Source organism: Cavia porcellus, unplaced genomic scaffold (assembly GCF_034190915.1).
Source record: "Cavia porcellus strain 051 isolate PalLab524CR breed Dunkin Hartley unplaced genomic scaffold, mCavPor4.1 scaffold_23, whole genome shotgun sequence".
Lineage (NCBI taxonomy): Eukaryota > Metazoa > Chordata > Mammalia > Rodentia > Caviidae > Cavia > Cavia porcellus.
Window position 1 is genome coordinate 42938812 of NW_026947506.1, and position 21304 is coordinate 42960115.

At 52.9% G+C, this 21304-nt stretch overlaps 1 protein-coding gene across 8 annotated transcripts; it reads left to right on the top strand.

Moving 5' to 3' along the window:
• Positions 1–3899: 3899 nt before the first annotated feature.
• Lat2 (linker for activation of T cells family member 2) lies at positions 3900–20785 on the top strand. Of its 8 annotated transcripts, XM_013152680.3 has the most exons (13): positions 4629–4958; positions 11646–11759; positions 12281–12320; positions 14123–14169; positions 14500–14560; positions 14688–14725; positions 14814–14849; positions 14918–14945; positions 15292–15347; positions 15797–15865; positions 16108–16179; positions 16484–16604; positions 18506–20785. In XM_013152680.3, the coding sequence occupies exons 2-12, from the start codon at positions 11663–11665 to the stop codon at positions 16585–16587; spliced, it is 648 nt and encodes a 215-aa protein (XP_013008134.1). In that variant the 5' UTR covers positions 4629–4958; positions 11646–11662; the 3' UTR covers positions 16588–16604; positions 18506–20785. The 8 variants fall into 8 exon arrangements, with proteins under 8 accessions (XP_013008136.1, XP_063090388.1, XP_013008135.1 ...); XM_063234318.1 differs by lacking the exon at positions 4629–4958 and adding an exon at positions 3901–4098 and having other exon boundaries at positions 14722–14849; XM_013152678.3 differs by having other exon boundaries at positions 4184–4958; positions 14722–14849.
• Positions 20786–21304: the final 519 nt, after the last annotated feature.

Consider the following 21304-nt stretch of genomic DNA (forward strand, 5'->3'; position numbering starts at 1 on the left):
AGGTGGAAGCTAGACCCATCTCATCGTGAGGCGAAGGGCCATACCTAAGTACATCACTGAAAAGCAAGCAGCTAAAGAGATATCTGTATGAGCAACAAAGTCTTGCTGGGCGTTGTGGTGGACACCTGTAATCCCAGAACTCAGGAGGCTGAGCCAGGAAGACTACTGTTAGTTGAAGGCCAGCCTGAACTGCACAGTGAGATTCTAAAAAAAAAAAAAGTCCACATAGTAAGTGTCCACAAACCTCAGCACAAAACAAGACAGTAATGGAAACATAAAAAAAGGCAACAAAATAACTCCCTACTCAGCCAAAGCAATCCAATTACTCAAAAGGTTAAAGGAGGTATAGAAAACGGATCAAAGAGGTAACTGAGTGGAATCAAAGGCCTAATGTCTAGAATATATAAAAAACTGAAAAGGAGCCGCGTCCTGCACCTTCCATCCATCTCCATCACTCGCTTCGATCGCTCAGCAAAGCCCCAGCAGCCAGAAGTGCCACAGAGCCATAGTGAAGAGGCCTTTCAGCCTTGGCTGGGGCAGGAGACGAACTTTCAGCAGTTGATTTCTCAGCCACATGGTGTGGGCCTTCCTTTCATTCCTTGGCTGAAAAATATCCCCACATGTTGTTCCTTGAAGGACATGTGAGTGGCTGTCAGGATGTCACTACAGACTGTGAAGTCAAATGCTGGCCAACCTTCCAGGGTTTCCTTTTTTCGGTCCCGGGGATTGAACTCACAGCTTTGAGTGTGCGAAGCTGGCGCTCATACCGCTGAGCTAAACCCCTGGCCTCCTTCCGGTGTTTTAATAGGGTAAAAAGTCTCCAGGCACTAAGGAAAAGCTTGAAGCTACCCACTAATGAACTAGTCTAACTGTGTTTTCTGAAGAACACAAACAGCTATCAGCTGTTTAAAACCTAATTTACTCAACTGCCATCTGATTATAAATGACAATAAAATACTAATTCTACCCTTTAAAAAACACTTTAAAAAAGGAAGGATTGCCCCCCAAAAAAGAAAAATCCCAGTAGAAAAGTTGACAACTGCAATAAGCAGACACTTCTCAGATGAAGAAGTACAAATGGCCAATAAATACCTGAAAAAATGTTCAGCATCTCTGGCCACTGGGAAAATGCAAAGTAAACACCGAGGGACAGGCTTATAGGTCAGCAGCAAAGTGCAAGGTCCTGAGTTCGATTCCAGTAGCAAAGCAAAAGCAAAACCAACAGTGAGATTCCACCTCACTCCAGAAGGAATGGCTGTCTTTAAGAAATTAAATAACACCATCTGGCATGGCTGTGGGGAAAAAGGAACCCTTCTTCATTGTGGGTAGGAGCATAGACTGGTGCAATCACTGTGGAAATCAGGGTGGAGCTTGTGCAAAATCTAGGGCCGCTGTGCTTGCTCTTGCGTGGTGATGATTCGCATCCTCTTGCTGTGATTCCACAGAAGACTAAAAACAGAAATTCCGGGGCTGGGGATTTAGCTCAGCGGCTTAAGTGCCTGCCTTGCAAGCAGGCAGTCATGAGTTCGATCCCCGGTACCGATAAAAAGGAAAAAGACCAAAAAAAAAAAAAAAAAAACAAAACAAAACAGAAATTCCATATGACTCAGCAGTTCCTCTTGTAGAAATCGTCCTGAAAGTTAGAAATGTCGTGTTATAGTAACCCACAAACACCCATGTTTATAGCAGCAAGATTCATAGTAGTTAAAGTTTAGAAGCAGCCTATGTGTCTGTCAACAGATGATGGATAAAGGAAAGGTATTTACACACAATTTGGCCCTCAAAAGGATAAACTTGAGTCTTTTGTAGGAAAACGAGTGCTCCTTGGAATCTCCAAGAGTTGCATCCCCAAAAGAAAAGACCCAGTCAAAAAGTGGGCAATGGACATGAACAGACACTTTTCAGATATAGATGTACAAATGTCCAATAAATACATGAAAAAATGTAGACACATGGTCAGGCATGCTGGCTCACATCTGGAATCCCAGCACTTGGAGGCTGAGGCAGGAAGATTGCTGTGAGTTCAAGGCCAGCCTGGGCCACATAGTGAACTCAGTAACAGCCTGAACTACATAATGAGACTTTGTCTCAAAAAATTAAAAAATAACCCAATATATTAAATAAGTGCAAAATAGACAATAGAGGGGGAAAAGTGAAAAAAGTTACTGTAATGCAGCATGGCCAATGTATCTAAAAGTATACCTGGATTTTTAAGTGTGTTTTTCTGTGTGTGTGTGTGGGGGTGGGGATCAAACCCAGGGCCTTGTACACACAAGGCAAGAATTGTACCACAGATACCCATTCCCAGCCCAAATTTTCTTGTTTTTGTTATTTATTTATTTACTTACTTACTTACTTATTTTGAGACAGTTTCACTATGCAGTTTAGGATGGCCTTGAACTCACTTTTATTGATCCTCAGTACCAAAAAAAAAAAAAAAAAAAAAAGCCTCACACGGTGGGTGAGCAAAAACAGAATAGAAGCACCCTCAGGCAGTCAGGCAGTCTCTCTCTCTTTCTCCTCCCCAGGTTTTCTTGACCCTTACCTCCCTTCCCCTACACCCATCACTAATTCTTTTCAATCCTGAGCCCCTTAAATCTGATCTCCCATGTAGCCTTCCGCATAGGAGCTTTTGGCCCCAGGTTATCACACTAGCGGCTGTGAAGTTGCTGATGATGACCCTGGCTCTGTCCACTTCCGTGAAGTCCACCTGCAAAGTTATGAGGTAGGAAAAAGACAACCCAGTATTATTAGAAACCTATGCAGGCACGTAGGTAGAAGCCTGTAATACCAGCACTTGGGAGGCTGTCAGGAGCATGTCCTGGAATTGTAGGCCAGTGTAGGGTACATAGTGAGTTCAAGGCCAGCCTGGACTACATAGTGAGACCCTGTCTCAGAGCGGGGGGGGGGGGGGGGGGGAATGATAGTAAACGTGGTCAGGTCATGCACACAAGAGAGAATACAACCAGAGGAAGACTCACAGCTTCATGAGCTGTCAAGAAATTGTTAGATTAGGACTGGATCACCTGACTGGCAAACTGTAAGGTCATGAGTTTGATTCCTGGCACACACACACACACACAAATTGTTAGATTAAGGCTTTAAAATTGAAATAATAACTTCATTCTCATTCAAATGGTGAAAATCAACTGTACATGATCCCCACACTTTGGGAGGCTGAGGCAGGAGGATTGCCAATTGAAAGCCATCCCCTTCTATTTAAGGAGACCCTGTCTTAGAATAAAACATGGACCAGGGAGGCAGCACGGGCAAAGGCCACAGAGTTTACCCCCTGCAACCCGTACACACGCACACACACTCATGCCCGCATGCCAGCTGTTGGAGAAGCTGCGGTGTCCCGCGCACAAAGGGCGCAGCCGCCCCAGGGTCCTCGCAACCGGCTCTGGGCGTGGAAATGGGGTTTCCCCTCAGTGCAGCTGCAGAGAAGAGAGCGGTCTGGGAGCTGAGGCGCAGCGTGATGTGGCGCTTTCCTCACATAAAATCCACCGGTTTCTAAAAGTACGCGAGTGACAGCCAGAGAGCACGTGTGCTCAGGCAGGGGGCGTCCCGGGCCCTGGGAGTGGTTAGCAAGGCACAGTTCGCTCCGGAAAAGCGGTTTTGTCCAGCAGCACTTGGGCATGCACACGGGGAGAGAATGTTGACCCCAATGCCTTTGCGCTGTGCTGTGCACACCTCCAGCCTGCTTTTATTTTTTATTTTGAGGCAGGGTCTTGCTGAACGGCGGGCACCACTCTTGGACCCCAGGCGTTGGCCGTGCCTCTAACCCCGCGCCCACAGCGCCTCCGCCTGCTCCGTGCCGCGTTCCCCGCCTCCCCGCCGGGTGGCAGCAATGACCCCACCCCCACCCTGGCTGCGTCTCCAGCCCCGGGGTCTAAAGGCCAGTGCGGGCTCCCCACCAGTGTTCCCCGCCCTCCCAGTGGCGCCCAGGGCGGACATGCGGTTGAGATGCCAAACTGCCAGCGGGTCAGGGACCCTCTGGCTCGTGCCCCCGTGTGTCCTAGCAGGAGGACACCACCCAGGGCTCAGTGGCCCTGGCCAGGATATTTAATGCCCAGCGGGTGGCGCCACGACGTGCAGGTATATTGTTTGTGCCAAGCCTATCTACCCTTGCTTCGGCCTCTAGGCGCCTGGCTTCAACTCCCTGGCATCGGGCAAGACCTACCTGCCCCACTCTGGGGCCTGGCTGCCCACTCCCTGCCCTCGTGGGGCCTCTGCTGCATTTCTGTCGCTGCCCCTGTCCCGTGTCCTCGTCCTCCATATCTGTCTGTGTTGTACCCCGCAGTCCTCTGCACCTTTCTCTTCCCTGCTCTCCGGTGCCCACCTCTCCGTGTGTCTCTGTCTGCATCACCATCTGTCTGAGATGGAGGGTCCTGGCCCGCGTCTTTTTCTCCGTCTCTGTCTCTATTCCCCACCCCCGGGTGTGTGTTCCTGTTTCTGTGCACAGGGATCCGTGTGCGTCTCCGTGTTTTCCTGCACTCTGCCTCAACTTTGTTCCTCCTCCCTGTCCCTCAGTGTGTGCCCTTTCCTGTGGGAGTGACATTTGTGTGGTGTGTGGCTGAGAAGTGATCCCCAAGCCTATGCACTGAGCTCCACTCCCAGCTCTTTCTTATTCTTTGCTTTGAGACTGGATCTCACTAAGTCACTAAGCTCCCCAGGCAGGCTGGGTTTGAAATTGCGGCCCTCCAGCCTCAGCCTCCCAGAGTGCTGGGATGACAGCCACACCAGCCTGTGACTTGCTGTGTATCTGTATGTATTCAGCGTGTGTCTGTGCGCTGCTGTCCTCTCCCCCCCACGGCGGGCCTGTCCGGCGGATGTGTGAGGGATGATTCAGTGGTGACAGGAAGCTGCCGCCTTGCTGACTGCCCTCCAGAGGCAGCTGCGCCGGCGCTCAAGCAGGTGCCGGGCATGGGGCGGCTGCAGTGAGGAGCCCAACTCAGGTAAGCCTTCCATTCCTAGGCGCCCAGAGCCCCTGGGGCAGGGTCCCCGCTGTGCCCTGTCCCGCAGTGACCCTGTATGGACCCTCTGGCACTGCCTGCCCTGGCACTCAGGCTGCGGGGCTCAGGGACAGTCTGATCCCCTGCTCCAGCCACTTTTGGTCTTCACATCCCCTCCCAGCTGCCCTGCCCTGGAAGCAGCAGGGAGGCCTTGTCACTGCCAGAGCCTGGGGATCGGCGGCCTCAGTATCACATCCGTAGCTTGGGATCATGCAGCCTCTGCCATGGGCTGTGGGGACCCGGGAGGCCACAGGGTCTGAGGGGAGCACTGGCAGCAGTCTGCCCCCCCGGACTCCTATCACTGCCCCCACTCTGTGCTGTCCTCTGCCACCTGAGCGCCCGGCGCCTCCTGTAAAGGCCTCCTGAAGCTGCCATGGTTGGGACCCCAGCCACAGCCTGGGTGATCACAGAGCCTGGGCCAGGCCTGCGACTTCCCCAGTGGTTCTCAAGAGATGTGTTCATAAGAAAACTGCCCACTTCCCTTTGAGCTATTTTGGCCGCAGAGCAGAGGCTGCGGTGGCCCCACCCAGCTCCCTTGGCCCTTGGGGCCTCTGGGGACTGCCGGGTGGCCGCTCCCCCACCTCTTACCACCTCCAAGAGTGAGTTGGAGACAACACAGAATTTGTTCAGCTGAGGGGTAGACACCAGTGCCTGTTAGTCTCTCTTTTTAAAAATATTCTGTGACTGCCAAGGCATGGTGACGCATAGCCTTAATCATAGTTGCTCAGGAGGCTGAGGCAGGAGGATCCTAAATTTGAGGCTACTTTGCACCATTCAGTGAAGTGCTATCTCAAAAAATGGAAATGATATCAGCTACGGTGGCATAGGCCTGTAATCCCAGCACTTGGGAGGTTGAGGTAGGAGAAGCCAGCGTGGGCAAACCAGCCAGTTCGAGGCCTACCTCAAAAACTAAAACAAAGAAAAGGAAGGAGAAAAGAAAAGGGTTGGGGGTATAGCTCAGGGATAGAGCTACATATATCGCATTTTCAAATTTAATTTTGAAAAGGAGCGTGGGCTGGCTGTGGTGGCACACGCCTATAATCCAGGCATTCAAGAGGCTGAGGCAGGAGGATTGCTGAGAGTTCAAGGACAGCCTGGGCTATGTAGTGAGTTCAAAACCAGGTTGGGCCACGTACTGAGGCCCTGTCTGAAAAGAAAACAAAAAAAGAAAAGGGCGGAAAGGAAGGAAAAAAAAAAAGAAAGAGAAAGGAAAACAGAGAAAAAGAGAGGAGGAAGATAAAGAGTGGCATCTGGAATCTCCCTGCCCTGGCTTTGGACCCTGCCTGCCCTTAGGCCGCTGTGTGACCCTGTGATACAGCTCACACCACTCTGAGCCTTCTGTTGCTGGACCGGAGGTGTCTCCAAGGAGATACTATCTTCAGGGAAGGGCCACTGAAGGAGTCAAGGAGTTGGCCCTGCTCTTTGTGAGGCCACAACCCCTCCTGGGTCCTGGCTTCTCTGTCCCCATGAGGGTCAGAGGCTTGAGGCCTGACCTCATGTCAGGAGCAGGTGTCTGCCCAGCCTGGGCACCTCAGTGTTTCCCAGCCAGCACTGTGCTGCCAGCCAGCACTGTGCTTCCCATGTCACAGGGCCTAAGGGACAATGGTGACAAGAGTCACCGCTAGCCAGGGCCGGGCCTCCACTGCAGTACTGTGCAGATGACAAACCCAAGCAAGGGCTGGTGTCACTACCCCCGCATGGCAAGTGGGAGGGCATGGGGCAGGACACCCAGTCCCTCCAGCCTGGGCAGGAGACTGTCACTAAGTCACTAAGTTGCCCAAGCTGGCCTCAAAGTTTCAGCCTTCCTGCCTTAGCTTCCCAGAGTGCTAGGATTTACAGACTGGATCCCTTTTTATTTTTAAAATTTTTGTTTTTACTAGTACACATTTGCAGTGTATGATGATTATATTCATCATGGGAAGTTGGTCCATGCACACACACACACACACACACACACACACACACACACACACGTGTGCATGCACGACTCACTTGATCCTTTTTTTCCTTCTGGTTCCCCACCCTTGCCCCTTTCCCTCCATCTCCTGGCCCCCTTCTCATCTGTGAAACACCAATCTCCCTGCTTCCTACTGTCTTTTTTAGTTCGCTTTTTTTTCTTTTGTCTTTTGAGACAGGGTCTCGCTATGCAGTTCAATCTGGCCTTGAACTCACTTTGTAGCCCTGGATGGCCTCAAACTCACAGCAATCCTCCTGTCTTTGCCTCCTGAGGGCTGGGATTGTAGGTGTGCACTACCACACCCAGCTTCTTTTGAAAAAAAAAAAAAAGGAGGAAAGATTTATTTTGGCTCACACTCGGGTGAGCCAGTCTAGGGTTCGAGGATAGCATGGTGGGGGCTCAAGTCAAGGCTACAGGAAGCAGATGGCTGTCGGCGGCATCTCCTACTCAGACCAGATAGGTATGTCAGTTACAAGGGGCACCGGGAAGGTCAAAGGCAAAGAAGGACTAAGACATGAAATATAGCATGCCAGCCTTTGGTGGGTGCGCAGCTTGACTGCGGGTGCCAGTGGGCTGCAGGAAGCGGTGGGGGCAAACTGCTGACATGGCCAAGGTTCAAGAATTGAGGAACAATGCATTCTTGAGAAAAGCACACCAGAATAGATCATGGTTAACTAGTAACCTATTTATTGCTAATTCCAGCTACTGAGCTGGGAGAGAAATTTGGGCATAAGTTACAAAGTCCTCAGCTGTGGTACTTATTATTGATTCATTTATTTTTGAGGTACAGTCTCACTGTGCACCTCAGGTTGGTCTCAAACTCAAGGCAATCCTCCTGCCTCAGCCTCCTGAGTGCTGGGATTACAGGTGTGCACCACCACACCCAGCAGTGGTGCTTCTCTTGCTTTGAGGCACCTGGATTTTGAAGACTGTTTGCTGGTCTCAGCTTTAGTGTTTGGTCTGAGGATTAATTCTGTCTCTATGTCAGACTAGGACAGACTCGATGTACTTTATGCCAATGTATGAATGTCCGTCACTGCCTGCTCTGCACCATGTCAGGCTGGTCCTCAGCAGAGAGCTACTTTGCTCTTTAATTTATTTATACTTGGGTTTCTTATAGCAGAGAAACCACATAATATTTAAGCCTGTATGTCTGGCTACTTCAGTCAGCGTTATGGTCTCGAGGGGCGTCCACTTCCTATGAATGACTCACGTTTGTCTTTCTTTGTGGCAGAGTGGTACTCTACTGTGTGTAAGTACTGTGCTTCCTCTATCCTGTCACCTGCTGATGGACACATAGGCTGCTTCCGAGGTTCAGCTGCTCTGAGTTGTGCAATGGTACACATGGGTGTGCAGGGGTCACTGTGATAGGGTAGCTGAGTCACATGGGATTTCTGCTGTTAGTTAGTTAGTTAGTTTGTTTTTATGGTAGAGAAGTTTTATTAAAGGCAGAAAAAGAGCCAGGCTCTGCACAGCAAGCTTGGGCCAAGTAAAAGTCGGAAAAGAAGCTTTTCCCCACAGCTCTGCCAGCATGTGCTGTTTTATTTAATTTCTAGAAAATAGCTATTCTTTCTAGAGAGAGATGGAATCTTGTTGGTATTTTAATTTGCATTTTCCTTATGGCCAGAGATGTTGAATATTTATTTCGTTTACTTATTGGCCATTTGTACTTCTTTTTGTCATTTTTGTTTTTATTTTGAGACAAGGTCTTACTGTGTAGTTCAAGCTGGCTTTGAACCCACTATGAAGCCCGGCCTGGCTTTAAAACTCACAGTGATCCTCCTGCCTCAGCCTCCAGTGCTGAGCTCAAAAGTGTGTACCACCACTTGCCTCTACTTACCTTAGAAGTGTCTGTTCATTTCAGTTGCCCGTTGTTTTGACTGGGTCTTTTCTTACGGTGTATGTGGGAGGTCTCTCCGTTATTAGTTCTGTGTATATTCTAGATGTTAGTCCTTAGAGGAGTAGCTAGCAACATTTTTTTCCTATTCTGTAGACTGTTTCTTCATTCTGTTGGTCTCTTTTACTGTGCAGAAGGGTTTAAACTTGATGTGATCCCATTTGTTGATTCTTGGTGTTATTTCGTGTGCACTGGGGTTCTGTTCAGAAAATCCTTGCCTATGACTGTGCCTTCAAGCGTAATATCTGTTTTACCTTCCAGCTGATTAAATATTTGTTTTAACTCTTGGATCTTTTATCTATTTTAACTTTAGTTCAGTGCACGCTCAGAGATAGAAGTCTAGACTCAATTTTCTGCTCTTGGATAGTCAGTTTTCCCAGAACCATTTTTTTGTTGTTGTTGTTATTTTGGGAGGTTTTTTGGTACTGGAGACTGAACTCACAATCTTGCACTTGCCAGGCAGGCACTGCGCTGCTGAGCTATATCCCTGGCCCCAGCACCACCTTTTTTTTTTTTGTCTTTTTGAGACAGGATCTCGCTGTACAGTTCAGGCTGGCCTTGAGCTCACTTTTGTAGCCCAGGCTGGCCTTGAACTAGCAACGATCCTCCTGCCCTAGCCTCCCAAGTGCTGGGATTACAGGCGTGAGCCACCATGCCTGGCCCCAGCACCACTTTTTAAAGAGATTGTCTTTCTTTCGCATTTTTGTCCCTTTTGTCAAAGATTTAGTGGCCAAAGGTGCGTAGGGTTGTTTCCACCTCTGCTGTTCCACTGACCCACAGGTCTGCGTTTGTGTCAATACCGTGTTTTGTTTTTCTTTTAAAGAGAATAAACCCCAACAAAACAAAACAGAATAAAGTTAATCAAAACAAAGCAGTGAAAAAATTAAAAAATAAAATAAATAAAAAATAAAAAAAACAAAGCAGTGAAACTGGTACAGAACTTCAAAACAGGATAATAGGAAATCAACAATGACTGCCATAATGTATCTTGCTATCTTCACAATAGTTGTCCATACCATCAGACACAGCAAAATCAAACCAAACAAAGCAGGATAAAATAATTGAAACATAACACTGAATAAAACAAAACAATAAATTGTAACAAAATAAAACAGTGAGATCAGTACTACACATTGTTATCTTCAAAATAGTTGCTCAGGTTACCAGATGCAGGGATAAAACAAAACAGTAAAATGGGACAAAACATTGGATTTCAAAAACAAGACAGGAGGAAATCCCGCACAGCTGACACAGTGCACACTGCCATCCTCCAAGTGGATGCCCAGGCACCACCCCCAGGCCTGCAAAGTCAGCCAAACAATACAAGCATGGGGCTGTTCCTGTCCCTTCCTTTCATTTCACCATGAGTCCTCCAAATCAGTGTGTGTGGGGGGGGTAGGTGCATGGGGATGCTCTTTTGGTTGCTTCACAGAAGGCTGTGGTTTTTCCTCTGGCTGAGGCTCTTACCCATCAGCATGGTGGAGCCTGTTTCATGGGAAGGCATGCCGTGGTGTTTTAATCATAGTAGCTTTGTAATGTAACTCAAGGTCTGAGACTGTGATGCCCCTACCTTGTCCTTGTTACCCAGGATTGCTTTTGCGTCTGGGTCTCTTCTGGTTTCCTGTGAATTTTAGCATTGTTTTATCCAGGTCTGTGAGGAGTGCTGCTGGTATTTTGATTGGGGTTGCATTAAATCAGCCTGGGGTGGCAGGACAGGAGCTCGGGGCCGAGAGGAGGCTTGGTGGTGAGGGAGTGACAGTCACCAGGCAGGAAAAGTCCCTGGTTCCTCTGACTCACTTGGCTCCAGAGGGAGCCCAGGGGGCTTCAGTGGCATGCATGGATTCTGTGTCCCCTTTGACTCAGTGACTCTGGAAGCTCAGAGAGCTCCGGAGAGCTACCCCAGGCCACGCAGCTAGGGAGGGGACAGTGTGGCCATACAGGCCCAGCCCAGGCAGGAGGTGGGCAGTGTGAGTTCCTCTTCCGCCCTGAGCCTCTTCTTCCCCAGAGGGAGATGGGAGGGACTCGTCTGGCAGAGCAGAACTGGGGCACAGGGTGGCCCCACAGGACTGGCCCCTCACTGTGTCCAGGGACTGAGTATCTCTCTGCCTCTCTTTTTCCATCTTCCTCTACTTCTCCTTCTCTTTTTCCATACTGGGAACTTCAGAACCCAGGCCTTTCCACTGAGCTGTGTCCCCAGCCCTTTTTATTTTGTTATTATTTGCCACCTTCCTGCCTCAGCCTCCTAGGATACTAGAATTACAGCAACAAGCCCAGCCAGGATGGGCCTGAGTCTTTTTAGAGTCTCCACGACTCTTTCTGGAGGTACTCCAGAGGGCTGAACTTCTATTTTATTCCCCAAACTGTGCCACCTGCCATGAAGTAGCCCCATGTCAGCCAACCTTGTCCCCAGCTCCTCTCTCTAACAGCTACCACCAGAAGACCCTTGGCCAAGGCACCCTTTTCACCTCTGAGCTGCCTCCTCCAGGAAGCCTTCCCCAACTTCCTCCTCCCCACTTGCACAAGAGGTAGCATCTGGGCTCGCAGGTGCAGACAAAAACTCGTTTTCAGGTGTCTATGAGGCAGAGAGGCGCCCAGGTGTGGCATGGTGGGTGGGGCCAGGGTTGGGGTCATGGGCTAGGGCCATTGTTTTGTTCTGTTTGAGACAGTCTCACCAAGTTGTCCATGGTGACCTTGAACTCATGACCCTCCTGCCCCAGCCTATCAGAGTGCTGAGATTGCTAGCGGTTGATGGGCTCACACTCAACACTGATTGCAGGTGGGGACACTGAGGACATGGGCAACGAGACTGAGCTGCTATGGCCGGGGGCTGCGCTGCTGCTGCTGCTACTGGGGGCTGTGGCCGGGCTGTGTGTGCGCTGCTCCCGCCCAGGTAAGGGGGACCTCAGAGCCTAGGGAGGAGACTCCAGCCAGGGTGTGGTGTTTCATGGCCCTCAGGCCAGGACCACTGGGTGGTGGCCCCTAGCTGACCCAGAGGACACTAAATCTTGTTCACTGGGGTTTTTGGTTGCACTTGGGCTAGTGTAATCTCTCCACGTCTATAATCCCAGTGCTCTAGGAGGCTGAGTCAGGAGGGCTGAAAATTTGAACCCAGCTTGGGCAGTTTAACAACTCAGTGAGACCTTGTCTCAAAAAAAGAAAGAAAGCTGGGTATGTAGCTCAGTGCAAAGACCCTGGGTCCCATCCCCAGTACTAAAAATAGAAAAAAGTGTGATGTTTGGGCCAGGAGATTCCTCCTGCCAGGAGTGGATGGCTAGGCCCCCTGTATGACCCCTTATTGATTTCTCATCTCCTGCTGAGAGGGGAGAGGTTTTGTCTGAGCCTTGCAGAGACCTCGGAGTTCAATCTCCACCTGACTCAGGGACACACATTCATCCAGCCTGTTCTTCCCAGGGGCAAAGAGGACGGAGAAAATCTATGAGCAGAGAAATCTGTGAGTAGCTTTGGCTTGGAGCCTGAGGTCTCCACGTGACCTGGGCGTGGGGTCCTTCAGCCCTTGAGCCACATCTGCCTATGGATGGCTCTGCGGGTCCCAGCAGTGACAGTGACGGCGACAACCACCCCACAGCCTTGCAGGGTCCCCACCCTGCTGACAGACAGGGAGCCCCGCACTCCTGGGAAGTAGGGATGGTGGCGCAACTCCTGCAAAACATGGGGTGCAGGCTAGGGTGTCCCTGGAAAACATGGGGCGCAGACTGGCGTGTCCCTTGGGTGGACTGTGGAAGGCTGAGTGGGCCAGCAGAGAAAGGCGAAGGTGCTGATGCAGAACTGGAGCTTAGGGGCGAGTCTGGGGGCCGGGGCAATGTCACCCCCACGTGCACACACAGATACTGTCACACACTTGCTCAAGTGCACAGTGCACCTATAGCTTGGCTCTCATGCATGCGCACATATGTGCACACACACATCCTTCCCCATTTCCTTTTGCAACTGAAAAACCACATTGCCATTTGAAAATAGAATCTCTGCAATCATGGGCCAGGCAGGAGTCCACTGGGGTTTTCTGGCCCTGTGCAGTACCTGGCACCCCCTTCCTCCTGATGGGCCCGGAGCATGCAGGTGAGGGCCAGAAGCCACATACCTCACATTGAGGTGGTGCAGGCCACTCAGGCTGCTCCTTTCCCCAGGATGCTTTTCCCTGTCCCTAGGTGTCACCAAAGTTGGGCTCAGGCCCACCAGCCTGCAGAAAATGACCCCCGTGTGCACCTGGCCCTGCTCACAAAACATCCCCAACCGGAAGCCACATCTGACTTGTTACTGGGCCCTCAGGGCATCCCCCTCTCGAATCAGGTCATCCCTCTTGAATCAGGTCACCCCGACCCCCAACCCCCCAGGGGCCTGCTTTAGTCAAGGGGAGGAGCCCCAGAACCTGTTTGAACAACTGGCTAATTGGCTCCCCCAAATATGGAAGAGGGTCTTGCATTCTCTAGGAACTTCATGGCCTGAGATGGCAGCTGAACACCATCCCTTATCTCATGCCCAGCAATAGCAAGCAAGAAGAGATAGGGACATAAAGGGTCCACTCCAGTCAACTGTGCCCCTTGAGATTTCTTAGAAATACCAACAAGCTTGGTTGTAACTCCCTGATGGGAGCCTGTCCACATGGTTATTTAGGTGTGAAGAAGGCTGGGAAATAGTCTTTGAGATGGACGCATGGCTACTGAGGCTTCTATCCAGGGATAATCCCAAAACTCAAGAGGCCAAGGCAGGAGGGTCACAAGCTCCAGGACCCTGGCTCTAAAAAGAAAGTAATAATAAACCAGGCTCTGCCAGAGAAGAAGGACAGTCAGCACCAGCACTGGGAGCCTGCTTCTGCTGAGCCTCCAGGGAGCTGTGGCCATGGCAGGCTGAGCCCCCTTGGGAACAGTGACGCAGCCTGGGGTGCAGGCAGACAGGCTCATGGTTACTACTGGCCCAAGTCACCAGTGGGCCCTGAGCAGCCGCCTCCCCCTGGGCCCTTGACTGCCTCTCTAGCCTGCCCAGTCCTGCTCTTCCCCAGGCACCTGAAGCCTACAAGACGTGAGGTGTTGGGGACAGCCATGTAAAGGATGTCACCCCATGTGGTGCAGAGTAGAGGAGGGGCCTTGGGTCTGAGGCTAAAAGGGTAACAGCCTGTCCCTGCAACAACATTCCTCTGCCCTTCCTCTCTTGGATTCTTGTTCTTGTCTCTCCTGTCCCCATGTCCCTGGGCTCTGGGGGCCAAGCCCCACTCAGCATGGCATCCTGAATTTCCAGGCAAGAGAATCAGCAGAGCTTCTCAGTGGCTTCTCGGACCTATTCCTGTGAGTCCCCAGGCTGTAGGGACTGGGCTTGGGGCCAGGGTTCGTATCAGGAACCAGATGTGGTGATGTCATCCCAGCACTCTGGGAGGCAGGAGCGTCACAACCTTGAGCCCAGCCTGGGCAACTTAATGGCTTAGTGAGACCCTGTCTCAGAGAAATGTTAAAGTGGCTGGGGTTGTAGCTCAGTGTGAAGGCCCTGGGTTTAATCCCCAGGACCACACACAAAACCCCGAGAAAGATCCTTTCTGACCCCATGGCCAGGCCTGGGCGGGAGTATAGGGTGTGGGTAGGGATTGGCCTCAACCCACCAAACCCTCATTACCTTTGCAGTGGTCAGGCAGGCGTGGCCAGGACCCCGAATGGACATGGCCCCTGACGCGGCCCCAACAGGGTAGGTATGGTCCCCATTGCACCCTGAGTAAGGGGGCCATAGCCTGGCTGGAACCTGACTGCTCCCCGGGTCCCAGAGCCCTAGAGGCCTGCAGAGCCATCCCTCAGCACCCTGTCACCACCCACAGGAAGGACAAACTGCTGCGGTTCTCCACCCTGCAGGACGGTGAGTGTGGGTGACCTGGTGGGCAAAGGCCAGGCTGTGGGATGGCCTGTGAGGAGTGCAGAGGGGACCACGCAGGCCTTTCTTCCAGAACCCGAGTTTGCCCGGTACCAGAATTTCAGCAAAGGTGAGAGGGCTGCGAGGGGCGGTGGGGCTGCTGCCCAGCTCGGGGCTAACTGTTCTTGCCTCCTCCAGGGAGCAGGCGCGAGTCGGATGCCTACATGTGAGTGGCCACCCTGGCCCGCCCTACCTGCCCCTGCCTCGGTTTCCCTGCTTGTCATCTCTGAGCCAAACACTCCTCTATTCAGCAGCACTGCTTTCTCTCAGGTGGTAGGGACTCTGTGGGGACACAGATGTGGCTCTGTGAGACAGGAATGGACATCCTCGGGGAGGCTGCCCCTGCATTGTTCCCCCACACCCCAGAGTGGCTCAAGGAAGCCAGAGGGAGAGGTTGGGGGGCCACGGCAGAGCCCCTCTCACCCCCAGGCTTGTGAAGGAGCTGCCCTAGCCTTGGTATCCCCTCATGTCCCTGACATCCCCAACCTGTCCTTGTCCATTTCCTTCGCCAGAGACCCCATTGTCATGGAGTATTACAACTGGGGGTGCTCCTGGAAGCCCCCCGAAGGTAAGGCAGAGGATGGATGGGGGGGTGCTCAGATGGCAGGCAGGGACCCTGAGGCTGGTCATTTGGGCTGGGCTGAGCCTTTGGCTTTTAACACCTTTGCTTCCCAGAGAGAGGATCAGATATGTCTGGCATATGGTGCATACCTGTAATCCGATCACTCAGGAGGCTGAGGCAGGAGGATCCCAGGTCCAAGCCCAACCTGGGAAACTCTGCCTCATGAGACCCTTTCTCATAATAAAAAATAAAACAGGGCTGGGAATGCAGCTCAGGATGAAGGCACTGGGAAAAACAGGGAAACCAGGAAAGCAAAACTTAGCAGGAAAAAGCTGGAGGCACTGGGCAGGATGGGCCAGCAAAGGGCAGGAGGACATGGCATGGGGGACGTGAAGGGGGTAGGAACAGGCCATGCAGCAGAGCCCCAGCAGCCCCTGTGGGCCTCCCCTCTGCAGATGAGGACGACACCAACTCCTATGAGAACGTGCTCCTCTGTGGGCCACGGAGCAGGAACACAGAGTCAGGTGAGCTGCGATCGGGCAGGCGGGTGGAAGGGCACCTGTCCTCCTCCCAGGCCACCTGGGCTTCTGCGCGGAAATCCTTGTGGCCCAAGCCTCTCCTGCCTGGGGACCCCAGGGCTTTGGTGTCTCTGGGCCTCTGAGCAAAGTGTCGCCCAGCCAGTGTCCCGGGAAACATCCTGGGAGAGCGTGTGCTGCCCAGGGCTGGCCGCTGGTGGCCGCCCTCCTGCACTGTTCCTGTCCCACAGGTGGAGAGGACTCCGAGGACTATCAGAACTCAGTATCCATCCACCAATGGCACAAGTCCATGCAGGCTCAGGGTAGGTGCCCGGAGACCAGGTGGGATGGGCTCCCCTCCTGCCCCGGAGGCTGCGGGTGTCCCAGGCTCCACCAGGTCTCTCCTTGCCAGCACTGCAGCCTTCTGGGCTGGCCACACCATCTCAACTCCCTGAGCAGGGCCACCTCTGGCAAACCCCAGGGGCAGACAGACAGACAACAGAGCCCCTGCAGTGACATCCCCCAAGGGCTGCAGTGGAGTCAGGCTCTGAGCTGGGGTGTGGGCTGGGGAACAGCAGCAGAGGGTGTGTGTGGCCAACCCCACCCTCCTTGCTCCCTGGTTCACAGAGCAAGTCCCCAGAGCAGCACATCTGTCCCCAGCGGGGAGCCCGGATGAGGACGAGGGAGAGCCAGACTACGTGAACGGGGATGTGGCAGCCAGGGAAGCCTAGGGGAGACTGGAATTGAGGTACAGTCCCTTCCACCACCTTTGGCCAAGACTCCAAGGATCTAGGGGAGGGGAGAAGCCCATGGGTGCTGGGGGACACAGCATAGTTGTCCTGTGTCCTGCTCTACCTCTTGTGGGGCTAGGACCACATGGCAAGTGTGGCCAAGGTGATAGGTAGGTGAGGTGACAGGTCTGAGGTTACTGAGGTATTGGGCAAATAAGTTTGGCCAGGGGGGTCTGTGTAACCTCACACTTGGGGCTGAGCCCCAGACTCTATTTCCTCACTGACCAAGCACAGCCAGGGTCCCCGGCTGTGAGCAGGACACTGCAGACAGCAGGAGCTCCATCCACCCATGCTACAGCCTGTGACAGGGGGCTGGGACAGGACGGCGTAGGCACAGTGGTGGCTGACATACGTGGAGCCAGGGCACCCACAGCTCCGTCCTCATCCTTGCACCCAGGAGGTACAGAGCAGCCCAAGGCCACAGCTGGAGTACAGGGAGGAGAGGACAGGAAGCCTGCATGCATAGTCCAGCCCGTGTCCCCAGCTTGGGAAGCAGGATTGCCTTTGTGGACCCTAGGCAGGCTGGGGGGCAGAGCTACGCAGACCAGGTCATTGGCTGAGTCTGAACAGGGACCTCACCTTGAATACCGGGACCTTGAGTGCAGGGGAGGGGCAGAGCCAGGTGGGGCAGCTGCAGGGGGCAAGGGCGCTGGGGTTTGAAGGGGGAATTGGTGTTCATGAGTGGTGACCTGAGAACCCACACCCAGGGTAATGACAGACCTGGTGGGATACAGATGAGTTGAAGGTCCATGGCTGCTGCAGTGTGACAGGAAGCCAACTTTCAGCAGTGAGATCTGCACAGGCCAGGGAGCAGATGTGCTGGGGGCAGCCAAGGCTTAGTTGGGGACACAGGCTCGGGTCACCCAACCACATGGTATGGACCAGGCAGTCAGAGGTCCAAACCTGGGGCAGGGTCAGGCAGAGTCACCTCCAGCCCTGGGGACTGACCCTGCATATTGCACAGGTGGTTCAGAAAGCTGGGCTGGGGACAGTCACCAAGGGAGGGAGGAGTATTGAGGACCCAGCACAGAGTCCTGGGCCTTGCTGAGGCCAGGAGATGGGGAGACAGTGTCCACCCCATAGGGTGTCCTCCCACAAAGGGTCGAGTGACCAGTGAGGGTACAACTGACCACAGAAGTCAAGAGCCCTGTAGGTGGTCACTGGTGAGAAGAGCAGTTTGGTGACGGGGTGGGAGGAGAGGGGAGTTGCAAGGATTGGAGAGTAAATACCAGGATGCCTCAGCCAGGCACAGGGGTGCACACCTTTAACACCTCAGCACAAAGGGGAGACTGAGACAGGAGGGTCACAGCCTGTTTGAGGCACCTGTCTCAAAAAATAAGAAGGGCTAGGCATGTTGCTCAGTGCAAAGGGCTTGAGTTTAACTCCCACTAGCAAAACAAAAACAAAACCAAGAAAAAGTTTTGCTTCAGAGGGAAGTGGTAACAGGGAGCAGAACTAGTGGTCATAGAGGTTGGGAAGATGCTGACAGATGCCACCCTCAGTAGGTGTAAGTTTGGGCCAGGCTGCAGCTGGGAGACCCTGCACAGCCAGGGAACAGTGAGTATAGTGCAGGCCAGTGTGCCAGGTAGAGTGGCTCAGTCCTGGGTCCGCTGGCCGGCAGGAGGCAGGGCTGGGCTGGACAGTCCTCTCTGACTGGTACACAGGGCAGTGTGGGCCACTAGGTGCTTTGTGGTCCAAGTCTCCCGGCCACAGCTTTGTGGCCAAGCTGTGGTCAAGGTCAAACAGAGTAGGGCGCCTGCAACAGGAGGTACAAGGCTGGGGTCTGGGAGAGGCTGTTCCCACCCGGAGGCAGCTGAACCCTGACTCCCAACTGACCCACTGTTTCTGGGAACACAAGGAGCAGCGGCTGAGGCCAACCCTTTCCTGGTGACAAACCTGCACTGAAGAGGCCAACACCTGGCCGAAGGGAACCACTGGACTTGTGGATGGTTCTGCTGTGCCTGCACTCTCCTCCTCAGCCTGTGTGGTTACTCCTTGAAGGGGCCCAGCATCCTGGGGACCAGCTGGCTGGCCATGGAACAGCCTGGGAAAGACACTCACTGGTGGCATCATCCCAACTGTGCCCTCTGCCCCAGCCTGGGCTTCCTTGGGGCAGGACAAGTGCCTAGTGTCACCTGGCCTCCACTGTGATGGGACACCCAGAATCCAGGGCAAGCTGCCATCTCCAAACCTGTCCTGTAAAACGCTGTCGAACACCGGGCTTCCTGTTTGTCTGTTTTGGATTCCCAACTGCTTACCGCGCTGGCTCCTGGGCAGCTGTACACACCGGCCATGTTGTGCAGGGGACTTGCACGGTGAGGCCTACTGAACCCTCAGCCTCTGAGCTGCCCGCAGCATACCACTTGGGGCTCTCCTGGGTTTGGGCGAAGAAATGAAGCCAAGCCATGGTGATGTCTCTGATGCAAACATCATTTGCTGGGGACAAAAGTGCCTTACGGGTTAGAGCCGAGGTGCTCCAGGTGCTCGGCCTAGTGGCTAAGGGCTGCTGGGCTAAGCTGAAAGGTGACTGAGGCACAGGCTGCCAGTGTCTGCAGGGCAGGGGGTAGGGGAGAAAGAGCTGGGGAGAGAGAGCCCTCCACCCGGATAAAGGCTCCTCATAAACCATGTCAGCCAGGGAGCAGGGACAGCCTTGTTTCCCTGTCCCTGCTCAGATACAGCCCTTCCAAAGGACCAAGTCTCCCGCTGAACAGTAAGGTCCCCAAGGCCTAGAGAAGGCTGTGGACAGCTTTGTTTTCCAGCATAGGGTTGAACCCAGGGCCTCTGCACTGAGCTACAGCCCAGCCCATTGTGGTTGTGTTATCAGACAGAATCTTACTATATAGCCCAGGTGGCCTTGAATTCATAGTAATCCTCCTGTCTCAGCCTTCTAAGTGCTGAGATTTACAGGCATGCACCACCATACCTGGCCCAGTATGTGCCTTTTGAGACAGAGTCTCACTAAGTTGCCCAGACTGGGCTTGAACATCCTTCTGCCATGATCTCCCAGACCACTGGTGGCCCTGTGCCACCATACTTGACCTGACATGTTCTTGGGTCTGTGTCCACCCCTCTCCCTAGAATGCCATGTGATTCTTCCCCTGGGAGAAATTAATGTTACCAGTCAGGAAATAAAATACCTAGAACCACCCAGCCTTTGTACAGAGGCCTGGCTGGAGGTGCAGGGGCCATGTGGCCTCTAATGCTGGAGAACGTGTCAGGCGTCACAGTCTCTGCTGTCAGGTGTCACCAGCCATGGGAACCAGAAGCCTCACTTGCTGGTGACCATCCTGTGCCTCTCAGGGGTTAGAAGGCTTCCTCGTGGCTGTGGTGTGAAGTGACACCTGAGGCCTTTGAATTATTCACTTCCCCAACCCTGCCCTGAAACCCAACCTGGAGGGCCGGAAACCTCAGACCCTTCCTGTCTATGGGCCAGACCGTATCCCCACCCACTGTGGTCTGCGCTAGTGACACAGCTGGGGAGAGGGCCAGCAGAGCGTGAGTACCACATGCCCTGTCCTCCCCACTGCCCAGGCCTGTGTGTACTTGGCCACCTGTGACCACAGCTGGGCTCCAGGTCGCTGCCTGCTGCATCTGATGCGGTAGGGCTTGCACAGCTTTACCTGGGTGGCCTTGGTCTGGGAGCCTGCAGGGCACACAAAGGCCTCTTTTCTTTTTTTTTAGCACAGAGGTTTTTGCTCTGAGCTACATCCCCAGTCCTCATCTCCTTTTTTATTATTTATTTATTTACTTAAGAACAGGAAAATTTATTGGAGGATAGGAATAGGGCACAGGAATAGCTCCTGAGAGACAGGAGGGGGTCCCATTGGGACCCCCTCATGCTCTCAATAAGTTGCTCAGTTCCCCAGGTTGAGCTCAAATTTGCAATTGTCCTGCCTCTGCCTCAAGGAGTATTTGGCTTACAGGTATACAATGCCACACTAGGCTCCCAAGAACCTTTCAGTTTCCACATGAGGGGCCAGGGTGCAGCTCGGTGGCAGAGCACTTGCCTAACATGGGAGGGTACTGGGTTCCATCCCCAGCACCTCAAAAAACCCCTCAAGCCCCAATGCCCTCAGCAAAAGCACTAGTCATGGAAGCAAAACCATCACTGTAAATAAAACTGGCATTTGCTTTAGAATCCTTTGGCAGAGGGTAGAGCGGCAGGTGGGGAACAGGAAATGTGCCTGGCCACGTGGGTGACACTGTCCAGGTATGTGATGAACAGGTGAAGAGTCACCGTATCTCCCCGGTACTTTAAACATCACTGAAACTTTTCATACTTAAAAAGGAGCTGGGTGGATAGTACACTCTATAATTCCAGATACTCTGGTGGCTGAGCAAGAGAATTGAAAGGGGTTTTTTGGGGGGGAGGGCACAAGGTCTTGCTATATAGCGTAGGCTGGCCTTTAACTCATGGCAATCCTGTCTCAGCCTCCCAAATCCTGGGATTACAGGCAGGAATCACCATACCAAGCCTAGGACTCCAAGTTTGAAGCCAGCCTAAATAATTTAGTGAGACCCTGTCTCAGAATAGAAAGGGACTGGGAATGGTAGGTCAGTGACAGCACTTGCCTGTCATGCAGGAAGCAGTAGGTTCCATCCCCAGTACCAACCAAACGGGGAGAAGAAAAACCCACTAGTGAATCCTAAAGGAACA

Coding starts and splice junctions, on each gene's coding strand:
- Lat2 (XM_063234318.1), top strand. CDS start 11,663: ATGGGCAACGAGACTGAGCTGCTATGGCCGGGGGCTGCGCTGCTGCTG. Junction 12,321..14,122: donor ATCTATGAGCAGAGAAATCT/GTGAGTAGCTTT, acceptor CTGAATTTCCAG/GCAAGAGAATCAGCAGAGCT. Junction 14,946..15,291: donor CGCGAGTCGGATGCCTACAT/GTGAGTGGCCAC, acceptor TTCCTTCGCCAG/AGACCCCATTGTCATGGAGT.